Source organism: Cuculus canorus, chromosome Z, assembly GCF_017976375.1.
Source record: "Cuculus canorus isolate bCucCan1 chromosome Z, bCucCan1.pri, whole genome shotgun sequence".
In the NCBI taxonomy this organism is placed as follows: domain Eukaryota; kingdom Metazoa; phylum Chordata; class Aves; order Cuculiformes; family Cuculidae; genus Cuculus; species Cuculus canorus.
This window is the reverse complement of record NC_071441.1, coordinates 8594710-8606880: the sequence shown is the minus strand read 5'-3', so window position 1 is coordinate 8606880 and position 12171 is coordinate 8594710. Positions and strand designations below refer to the sequence as shown.

The following is a 12171-nucleotide window of genomic DNA, read 5'->3' as shown; positions in this document are numbered from 1 at the left end:
TGATGGCAACTCCTGCCACTTTCTGAAATCATTTAAACAAATGCAACAGTCAGGTTTACTCCCTTAGGAAAGGAGCGGTTCTCAACATGCAGAAAAACAAACTGTGGCTGTAGAATGCAGAGGTACATTTCATGTAAAGGAAAAGTCTGCCTGGGCCCAGTGTAATTAACGTTTGTGTTGAACAGTATGTTTTATTTATGGACTGTTGTAAAAGGGAAATTCAAGCACTAAAGTTAGCAAGTACTGTGCCACTGAATGTTCCAGAGAGACTTTAGCATGGGTTCCAGATTTATGCATGCACTATTCAAGTGCTACCACTATTACACAGGTAAAGTCAGCTGGTTACTGCTTTTTTTTTTTTGTCTTAAATAAATTTCATACCTTACAGCACATTTACACTTAGTTGAAGCAGAAGAAAATCAACAGAATGTAGTTCAGTGCATAATGCCACTATCTTGCAAAACAAAGAGACACTACACTTCAGAACTGCATGCAGGCAAGTTCAAGCAGAAATTGTGTGCAACCTCTTTTTACCTAGAAGCATGAGAAAATAATTTAATCAAGTCCATGCATGGAAAGACAACATTCAAAATATGTTAAGAACAGAGTAACGAAACCATAAATCAGCAAGCTTGTGTTGAAAAGATACTGCAGGTGAGCATGCATACTCACTTCTCAGTTTAGCCCTTAACTAGATAAACATTTATTCAGCAAACCAGATGTTATCAACTCTTCCCCCATGCCAAGTGACAAAAAGATAAATACTCTTCTCTCAAAATATTTAAGGTAAGGAAACCTCATGAATTCTGTTAAACATACCGTATACAAGTACTCTAAATTATTACAGGAGTAATCTGAGATGCTAAATATGATAAACTGTAATAGGTACTAAAAAGCTGTTCTCACCCTTACTTTCCAAGCCTGAGACTGCTGCAGTTTTAACTTTGACTCACCACATCTAATTGCCTGTAGTCAGGTATGACAAGCTGTATCTTCAACTGTAGTTCTAAAGAGGATTAAATTCTACCATGTTTAGGTTTTGATGCAGTCCTTCAAAAGGACACTGTTGAGCAATTTGAGCACTTAAAGAGTTCTCAGCAGCAAAATATGACATAGTTCTACAGTTAACAGTTGCTCCAAGCTAGAAAAGCACCGCATTTTTTAACCTAGCTTTCACCACAACCAATTTATGAACAGTGGGGCAAGAACACCCCTTTTCGACAGCTACAGAACTCCCTCTGCTGCTTCCAATCCAACTCAAAAGGCATAATATTGGAGGAAAAGCAAAAAACACCCAGTATCTCAAATGTTCCTGTAAACAAGGCTAAGCCAGGTTCCCTTCGTAGGTTTATTCACAGCTACAAGCAGTCCACGACTATTTCCTTTGGGTTTTTTTTCACAGAAATTGAAGTATTCATGATCTGTACAGCTTCCTTCAAAAACTACAATTCACTTCATTTGATGCAGCCAGCAATTAAAAGCACCCTCAATTTCTTATCTGAAATCGAGAATGGATGCAAAAATCCTCAAGACTGGTCAGGAAAAGTAGTTATGCTGTTCAGGGTATTGTAGTCTGAATTACAGATTCAAGCTTTAATACATCCACTGCTTATGAGTAGTAATTTAGGTATGCCAGCTCTTCAGCTCACTTCCAAGTACAAAATTAACACTTATTTTACTTTTTTCCACACTATGTAGCAGTAAAACTACAGTCTATGAAACTAACAGTATTTTTGTAAGTAACTATTTAACTAGGTAAAATACTTCTGAAAACACATCCATACAGAAAATAAGAACGGTAGCCTGCTCTTCCACAATAAGATACTCCATAATACTGCCCAAGTCAGTTCCAGTTCTCACAAACTTGGGCATTAAACATTCAGTCTCGTAAGCAGAGCTGGTAAGTATTATTCCCCTGTATGAAGTGGAAAGACAACACATAATAGTGCTCACTATTGTGGGCTAAATGCCAGAGAAAAGCAAGAAGCTTGTAAGCTTGTTCAACTGTGTAACACATTACAAATTTTAACAATTACTTTGCCATTTCCCTCTGTGTCCTTTTGGTACACAATGATACGCACCTTTGTGGCATGCTGCACTAGTCAACAAAAAAAGATTTTCAAAGCAAAAGCAACTTTTAAGGGTATCTCTTTGAACTGCTAATGGCTGTTTGCCCTCCATAGCTTCTACTATCTATGCAACTCTTTTGGACTTGACCTACCAAGCTTATTCGACAGCAAACCTTTCCACAGAGGTAAAAGAAGAATACTTGGGTGCGTCACACACAAAAACCCTATACTAGAAGCAACACAGGGCTCCACCCTTCTCTGAAGATTGCTCTGTAAAAACATTTATTTCAACTAACTTGTGGATGTAGCAACTGACCTTTAGTTCTATTTGGAAATGCACAGGTTCCACGCACATCAAAGCAACACCAGTTCAAACTGCAATGAAGTGCTTTTTTATGTATCTGACTGAGAAGCAACAATCAATACATGCTCAAGCTTTTATTAGTAACTGCTTACAATATGTTTTACAAGTCCTTAAGATTAAGTCATCTCATCACTACATTCCATTCCACAACTGACCTTTTACAAAAAGGAACTAACATTAACATTAGGTTACCCCTTTACACAAAGCTCTTTCTCAAACTGGGTCTTCACAAGGCTATCCTTCCTTGCAAAACATTGGTAACAATGTAGTAAGTTCAAGTAATGTAGTATTTTTCACTTGCAAAACACCTACCTCTTCACAGCAGCATACAAGCTACCAAGCATCAAACACTGAAAGTCTTAACACTTAATATCTGAAGTGTTTCCTAAAGATTTGCTTTTGACTTCCTACATAAAGTGACAATCATTACTGGGTTCATCATAACAGAGTATCCATATATAGCTGAAAGCTTTAGCATATGATATAAGCTACTCTTTTAAAGATTAAGTGTTCTGCAAGGTCAACAGTAAGGAACATCAAGTGCAACTGTTCACTTAAAACACAACAGAATACAACCTAGTTTCATACTAAAGTAATTTTAATCCCATGAATCAACTGGACTCGCAGAATACATCTTCATTCCTCCTGGGTTCATGTTGTCTCTGCCTCTGTAATCCTAGGAAACAGAAGAGGGACTAGTTTAGAATCATCAATACTTTCAGTTATTTAATCGTAAAAGTCACTACAAAACAGTTCTAGCTTTCTGCATGCATGTCTCAATGTAATTTTAATATATTTTTACAATACATACAGAACCACTTTCTTCATTAAACTTCTACACGTAAGGTTTCAGACCCTGGTGTGAAATCAACATGCCTTAAACAACCTCAGATTTTATCAGGTATAGGAATAATCCTTCTTAAAAGTTCAAATCCCAACTTCTTACCCAACAAAAATCAGTTCACACAAGTTTGGAGAAAAATTTCCTTCTCTATTTCTTCTTTAAGAATGACTGTCTGCATTACTCCCCCAGAAAAATCTTTTTACTTTAGAAAAAGGATGAAGCCCAGTCAACTATAAGAGTGCTCCAAAATAATGAGATAACAGCCTCCAGATACCTCTTTCAAGTTCACCATTTGATGATCAAATGGCCCTTTCATACATCCCTTTGAAAGAGAGCGGGAATATTGGAAAAATACAAAAAAGAAAGGAATCAGGATCCATAACAAACACCAGATGACACAAGCCTCTCAGTGATAGTACAACAAAAAAACCCCAACTTTAATCATTAATTTCTAAGAAAAAAAAGAAGAGGGCGGATAAAAAAAGCACAATTTCTGTCAGAAACACTGGCATCAGGAATTCTAAGAAAGGAATCATAACCTGATGATCTAATTCGAGAGCTGGTGCACTGTGCATGTGATTAAGAGGCAGTACTCCAAAGGCAAAGAGATTTCCACTGAAACTGCTCCATTCACAAGTACGAGGATGAAGAGTGGCAGGCATATTTCGCAACTCAGAGGTTGTAAAGGGCATGAAGGACAGACTCAGACCTAGAAATGACAGATTTCATGAAATACTGGATGACGGTCCGAAAAGACTAGAGACGGCTATTTAGAAGCAATCCGGACTCAAAAATCCACCTTTGAAAGCAATCTATCCAAACTTGAAAAGTGTCCCTGAACAGAAGAAAGAAAGATCCACTGAGGCTGCAAGCGTGAGAATCAAATGTTTAAGAGTGTAACTGAGGTCCCATCAAGGTCCAAATTAAAAAGATTCAGATCTGATGAGCAAACTAATTAGGCAGGTAAAAATACTCAAAAACATCCAATACTTCCAATAATTATGGTATGGAAAAGGATAACTAATCAAAGGAAGGTCTAAACTTGACCTCTAGCTTCAGACACAGTATAAGCAGTAAGAGCACCTATCTTGTGGTCTCTAAGAATATTTACACTTCTAATGCAACTGAAATGTGATAAATTTTACACAGAAGCAAGAGACCAAGGAAAGGGTTTTGATGAAAGCGTTAAAATCCAAGTAGGTAAAAGCAAGAAGTATCAAATATCAGTTGGAAAAAAAAAATACTTCTAAGTAGGAGTAGGCATAGAATTTAAGTCCTAAACCAAAGAACGCAGAATAATTTGAGAGTGATGCCACCTAGGCTGTCTCAGTTACTCAATCTATACTTTGACATCCAATATCAGCAAAAGTAAGAGACCAGAAGGCTCCTTTTCATCACTGACATTAAGAACAATTTTGACATGGACGAGACCAGGGCATATATTGAGTTATAATTAGCTGAAGTTTTCAGTCAAATGGAATTAATTGATTGAGCAATTCGTAACAAGCAGGAAAAGTGTAACCAGCAACTATTTGCTCCTACCCCACCTGTACAGTAGAGAAACTTCTGGAACTTCAGCCTTTGTGTAAATTTGCACAAATCCCTTCTTCCACAGACTAAATCTTGACACTACAGATGGAGACTAATGCAGGCAGTAAGGCCATGCTGTTGAAGTCCAAGTCATCAAGTCGTTCAAAATTAGTTTCAGAAATAACGAGCACTTTGAAGATGCACAGACAGGATAAGGGACACTGTCACAGCCAAAACAGTTCCGGTGGCATTCTCTGCTAAACAGACTTTTATGCTGAGATGAAGTTCAAAAACCCAAGACCTGCAGTCCATTTCCAGACTTACCCTTTGAGTATTACAAAACGTAAAGTTTTTTTGTCCTTCAAAACCAAAAGCCATTTCTTCCAACCAAACAGGAACCTCCTGATGGGCCTACAGAATTAGAAGAGTGAATTTAGCAACTTTGACTGCTTTACAAATTCATATTATGAGTAACAGTATCAAAGAAATAATAGTTCCTCAGTACATTAATATGAAACCACACTATCATAGTATAGTTAGGGTTGGAAGGGACCCTAAAGATCACCTAGTTCCAATCCTCCTGCCATAGGCAGGGACATCCCACTACATTAGGCTGCCCAAGGCCCCATCTAGCCTGGTCCTGAACACCTCCAGGGATGGGGCAGCCACAGCTTCCCTGGGCAACCTGTGCCAGTGTCTCACCGCTCTCATAGTGAAGAAATTCTTACTGATGTCTACTCTAAATCTGCTCCTCTCCAGTTTGTACCTGTTCCCCCTCGTCCTGTCACCACAAGCCCTTATGAATAGCCCCTCTCCAGCTTTCCTTTAGGCCCCCTTTCAGGTACTGGAAGGTCACTATAAGATCTCCTCTGAGCCTTCTCCAGGCTGAACAACCCCAACTCTCTCAGCCTGTCCTCATAGGGAAGGTGCTCCAGCCCTCTGAGCATCTTTGTAGCCCTCCTCTGGACCCGTTTCAACAGCTCCATACCCTTCTTATGCTGAGGACTCCACAACTCGACACAGTACTCCAGGTGAGGTCTCACAAGAGAGGAATAGAGGGGCACAATCACTTGTCTCGACCTGCTGGCCACGCTTCTTTTGATGCAGCCCAGGATATGGTTGGCCTTCTTGGCTGCAAGCGCATGTTCTTGGCTGCAAGCCAGCTCATGTCAAGCTTCTCCTCAACCTGCAGGGCTGCTCTCAAGCACGCCATCCCCCATCGTGTACTGAAAATGCGGATTGTCCTGGCCCAGGTACAGGACATAACACTTGGCCTTGTTGAACCTCAAGGTTCCCACAGGCCCACTCCTCCAGCCTGTCCAGGTCCCTCTGGATGATATCTCATCCTTCCAGTGTGGCAACTACACCACTCAGCTTGGTGTCATCCGCTAAGGGTGCACTCAATCTCGCTGTCAGTATCATTGATAAAGATATTAAACAGTACCGGTCCCAGTATGGACCCCTGAAGGACACCACTTGTTATGGATCTCCATCTGGACTTTAAGCCATTGACCACTAGTCTCTGAATACGACTATCCAACCAGTTTCTTATTCACCATACCGTCCACCATCAAATCCATCTCTCTCCAATTTAGAGAGAAGGATGGTGTGGGCGACTGTGTCAAAAGCTTTACAGAAGTCTACACAGATCACACTCATCAGTTTATCCGTGCCCTCTGCTGCCGTTACCCCATCATAGAAGGCCATCAAGTTGGTCAGACAGGACTTGCCCCTGGTGAAGCCATACTGGCTGCCATTAATCACCTCCCTGTCCTCCATGTGCTTTAGCATAGCTTCTAGGAGGATCTGTCCCATGATCTTCCCAGGCACAGAGGTGAGGCTGACAGGTCGGTAGTTCTCAGGGTTGTCTTTTCCACCCTTTTTAAAAATAGGTACAACGTTACCCTTCTTCCAGCCTCCAGGGACTTCTCCTGACTGCCATGACTTTTCAAACATTATGGAGAGTGGCTTGGCAATCACATCTGCCACTTCCCTCAGGACTCTGGGATGCATTTCATCAGCTCCCATGGCCTTACATATATTCAAGTTCCTCCTAACAGAAATAGCTGAGCACAAGATTTGAAACTTACATCTGTAAGAACTTTAACTAGAGATCGTGCAAGATGGCCATCTGAACTGCTATCAAAGAAGCAAACTGCTTTGCCTGTATTTCCACAACGACCAGTGCGTCCAATTCGGTGTACATACTCTTCAATGGTGGGGGGAAGATCAAAATTAATAACATGTTGAACATTTTCAATATCCAGACCTCTTGCTGCCACAGAAGTTGCCACAAGAACTGGACACTTTCCAGAACGAAAATCTTGAAGAGCTACTTCTCTCTCTCTCTGTTCCCTGTCTCTACAAAGAAAGCAACGGTTAGAATTAATGTCTAAAAAAATCTACAGTATTATTTAAGACATAACTTAAAACCTCATGATTCAGAAGCAGTTCTCAGGGGATGGGAAGGAGGGAATAACCCCTATACTGCCAGTTTAGACTTAATGAATTTTCAACTTAGGAGCAGTAAGACACAACAACTATTTAACCTGTATCTCCAGACAAATACATTTTCTTAGATGCATCAGAAATAATCATGCAGACTCACTGATGATTGACTTATTTAACTGATTGTTTTCTCAAGCCATAGTCAGAAGTGGTTTTCCTACTGCTTATCAGCACGAAGTCAGAATAGCAAAGCTTAAGCCTACCTGGATTCCTGCATAGGCAATCTTTCAGATACACTAAGAATTGTGGCCAGCCCACAGTACAGGACTTGCCTTTTGTTCATCATCATGAGAAGAAAACTAGATTTGGTTTGGATTTTGTATTTCTAAAGCGTATTTACAGATTATCCAGTACTTAAACATAGTAAATCAGATTTCCCAAACGAGAAAACAAATTAGAAAGGTAAAAAAGAGTGCTTTTTCAAATCTAACATGAAACATTCTGTGAAGTTTTGTATGACCACTATTTCAGAGAAGAATCGCATTAAGTAACTTCAACTTGAAACTTATATGAATCAGAAATCAGTAACATTAATGACAGCTCAGCAGCTTCCATGGAACCAGTTATTCTATTTCTAAGCGCTCCTTAAGACAGAAAGGTGGTAAGAACCTCCTCTCACAGAAGAGAGGTTGTGAGATAGCAGTTCAGTTATCTTAGAACTGAAAGCCAGATCTCCTCAAAATGACCCTTCACACACCTGGAAGACTGACAGGATACAGAATACACTCAAACATCTTCCATCTGTGTACAAATATGATTTTAACTCATGTACACCCTTGATATTCTGATGTCTGTCGGAACACTACCTTCAACAATTTTATTGGCAAGAATTCACATCCCCTCCTCCCATTACAAGATAAAAAGTATTGCAAACCCACTTTTTTTATGTGCTACAGTTCACTGGGAATCTAAGATTCAGCTTGTCCAACATTTTGACATGCAAACAAACACCACAGAGCTACATTCCAGCTTATTACGCGAAAGAGAGACCACCTTTTTAGGTAGGTTTAGACCTGGAATTAGTGACTTTTTCACCTTCTCAGCATTTGTTCAGGTATGCAACACTAATGAGTAGACTACAAACGTAAGTTAGAAGCAGCTTCTCTTTAGACTGATCTCCAAACAAATACTACATCCATGAAGATATCAAGCAGGCAGAAGTGAAAGCAGCAAAAGACATCATCATACATGACTTCCCCTGACACTTCAAGGAAGCCTGTAAGACAGGATTCGAAGGTCCACAACTGCCACTTCATTCAACAAATACCATCTCACCACTAACATCAAAAGGTCTGGCTTCAGTCACACAAATGATAAAAACTACATATGAACAACAGCTTGTTCTACTGAACTTATTATATATACTTTTTTTTTTTTAATTTATGGCACTAGGCATAAGATTCTCCAGGTCATATACAGCATTTGAAGTGTGATCATCCAGAAAGAGGTACATGCAGCAATGCTGTGAGAACTGGCCTCCAGAAACATGACATTTTCTGTGGGATTGAGCTGCTGAGGATTACACGGCTATTTGGAACCAGGGAAGCTAAGTCACACAGAAAATATCAATATAATATCAATATATTGATATCAATATCAATATAGCAAACAGAAAATATCAATGTAAGCTTCCCAAAAGATAGACTATGGACTTTCAATTAATACTATTACCTGACTCTCATTTAAAAATTACTTACCCGTGGATGCTAGTAGCTGATATTTTTTCTTGACAAAGAAATGCTGCTATGTAGTCTGCTTTTTTCTTTTTGTCCACAAACACCATGGTTCGTTCAGGACCTATGTTATGTTAAACAAGGGTTCAGATCCATTGCAGTTGGAAAACTCTTGTATTTTCATTACTCACAGCTGCAATTACTTATGTAAACACAAATATCAGAATGGGGTTTGAGTAGTTCCTTTAAGATATGACTTCAATTTCTTGCCTGTGTTGAACTAAATAAATGCAATCCATCAATTTCTAGATCAGCAGACTCCCAGGTGAAAACAAATGCCTTGTATTTTTCTCAATAAAAGGAGGAAACAAATGTTCTCTGCATTAAGTATGCATTCCTTTTCTACAGCATAGGGCTGAAAGTCTTGAGCACTGAACAGCAAGGTACAGAGACCACATTTTAATTCCCAAACACCCGCATTAAACCTGAAGATACATTCAGAGCAAAACAAGAATTCCCAGTCATTAACAAAGTACAGGCCCAAATGTTTATATAATAAGCTTAACGCACCTATGTATTATCTGGAGATAACTCAACATTACTGTTGTAATTGAGCATATGAAAAACTATCTGGGAAGCTTGTATGCCAGTGCTCAACAGAGATGAGACCTTCACAAACACTCAAAGCACTAATATGCCTAAAACCCCAAGAACTCCCTGAGGTCTGCTTCAAGCTTTAATCAGTAGTTTTGTAAAGCACATAACACACAGACACAAATCATGACCCAGTCAATTGCAGGAGCACAAGTTTAAAAAGAAGCCATTTTGTTTTCCTTGGAAAATGTCTAACAGTAAGGAAGGTTACCTATGCTTTGTAGAATTTCTATCAGTTTATTCCTCTTGGAATACTGAGGAACCTGAAGAACATTTTGCTGAACATCACTGCAAGCTGCACCCACGTGTCCAACAACAACAAATAAGTAATCCATTTTCAAAAATTCACCAGCCAGCCTTGAAAAGAAACAAAATTGAGCAGCATTAAACTATTATGTAGCTTTTGCTTTAAGAACAACATAACTTCATTTATGTTTAAGCAACCCCCACAACACTTGTATCATTCCTCACAAGGCAGAGAATATAAGTAGTCACATGCATTTTTTCTAGACCAGTGTAGAAAAAAACCTGATCAATAAGATGGACAGACTGATTACATCCCTCCAACTTTTCAGAAGACACTGCATTTTACAGCCATCTCAGGAAGAGGTCCACATACACGCTTGTAACAAAATGAGTTACTGACACATATGATCACAGAACCGTTCTCCGGTTACTATCTCATCATATGCTGAAGTGACAGTGGAGAATCCTACACAGACCAGAATTCAGAACGCATTTCAAAAAAACCACCATGATCCTTACTGACTACTCAACAAAAGCACTACTCAAAACCAGTTTATTACTGGTGTTCAATATCTTCATCAATGTCACAGACTATGGGATTGAGTGCACCTTCAGCCAGTTGGCAGAAGATACCAAGTTGACAGCCGAGGCCGACACCACTGAGGGATGGGATGCAATCCAGAGGGGCCTTGGCAAGCTGGAGAAATGGGCTTGTGAAAACCTCATGAGGTTCAACAAGGTGAAGTGCAAGGCGCTGCACCAGGGTCAGGGCAATCCTCTGTACTGATACAGTCTGAGAGATGAAGAAATGAAGAGCAGCCCTGCAGAGAAGAACCTGGGGGTACTGGTAGATGAGAAGCAGGACATGAACCAACAAAGTGTGCTCACAGCCCAGAAGGCCAACCATGTCCTGGCTGCATCCAAAGAAATGTGGCGAGCAGGTCAAGGGAGGCAATTCTGCCTCTCTGCTCTGTTGAGACCACATCTGGTATACTGCATTCAGCTCCAGAGCCCTCAGCACATGGGGGAAAAGGACGGGGTCCCAAGGAGGGCCCCAAAAATGATCAAAGGCCTGAAACACCTGCCTTGTGAAGAGAGGCTGATAAGGTTGGGGTTGTTCAGCTTGGAGAGAAGACACAGAGGAGACCCTACTGCAACTTTTTTTTCCACTGAATGTGGTGGAACATCGGCACAGGTTTCCTAGAGAGGTGGTAGATGACCCTGTCCCTGTAAAATTCAAGGTAAAGTGGGACAGGGCTCTGAGCAACCTGATCTAGTTGAAGATATCCCTGCTCATTGCAGGGGGTTTAAACTACATGACCTTCACTGTCCCTTTCAACACAAATCATTCTACGATTACATGGTATCACTTGCCAGAGGAAAAAGACAAGTGCTGTTCAAGCAGTGTTCCTTCAGTTATTCCTTCAATAGGTGATCCTACGAGAGAGATCAAACTCATCAAAATAGACAATTCCTTGGAATGCCCTATAATCCTCAAGTTTTACTAAACTGTATTAACAGATCAATACACAAGTGTGCTTCATGTCCAGAGGACACACAGCAGCTTTAACTACAGTAAAATTACGAAGACCAAGTTGACTTCTAACTGAAAACAGGCAAACTCAACTTTCACAAAAAATTCCTAAAAGAGGAAAATCTTAAAAACGGTAAAGGAATGCCCAAAGGCAAATCTCCCACTCAATTTATAGGTGTAACTGCTACTGAAAAAGGTGTTTTTCACAACAAATGAGCAAGTTATTAGAGATTTAAATGTGTTTAGTCTAAACTGAAAGTAAAGGACAAGCTTAAACTCTCTTAAAACATAACAGTAAACAAAAGATAGGAAGGAAGAAAAGCCTTTTAATGGGACATATGAAGCCCCAAATGCTAAGCTGAAGTTCATCAGCTGGATAGGAAATGCATGGTTCTCTCAGCTCATCTACACCGGAAGGGCCTTAATCGTGAGACCAAAAGTTCATGTCACAGCAGCGACCCAAATTCAGATACAAAACCAAGCAGTATGTCAAAACTAAACCTGATTATACCCACTAAACAGAAGCATAGGAAAGCCTGAACTTAGCAGGGCCAAGAAAAGCACCTTATCCTGCACGACCAAAATAGTATACTGTCCAGAACAGTTTTGATAGCAGAGTATGGGAGAATAGCAGTTTTCCTGACTCCAGAATAAGAAAGGCAGTACATCCAAGAAGAAACTGACTCCAGACAAGCAAGGTTTTCACTTCCTCATGCCTTTAGGCATTCCAGCTTCAAAAGGTTACAAGA

At 40.0% G+C, this 12171-nt stretch overlaps 1 protein-coding gene across 1 annotated transcript in view; it reads right to left on the bottom strand.

Annotated features, from left to right (window-relative positions):
- Positions 1-2654: 2654 nt before the first annotated feature.
- DDX4 (DEAD-box helicase 4) overlaps positions 2655-12171 on the bottom strand; it is a 31778-nt gene continuing 22261 nt past the window's right edge. The window contains exons 13-17 of the mRNA XM_054054591.1: positions 9854-9999; positions 9013-9112; positions 6898-7168; positions 5132-5218; positions 2655-3109 (exon numbers count right to left, since the gene is read on the bottom strand). Of these exons, the coding sequence (XP_053910566.1) occupies positions 3032-3109; positions 5132-5218; positions 6898-7168; positions 9013-9112; positions 9854-9999 (682 nt within the window). The 3' untranslated portion in view covers positions 2655-3031. The remainder of the gene's footprint in view (positions 3110-5131; positions 5219-6897; positions 7169-9012; positions 9113-9853; positions 10000-12171) is intronic.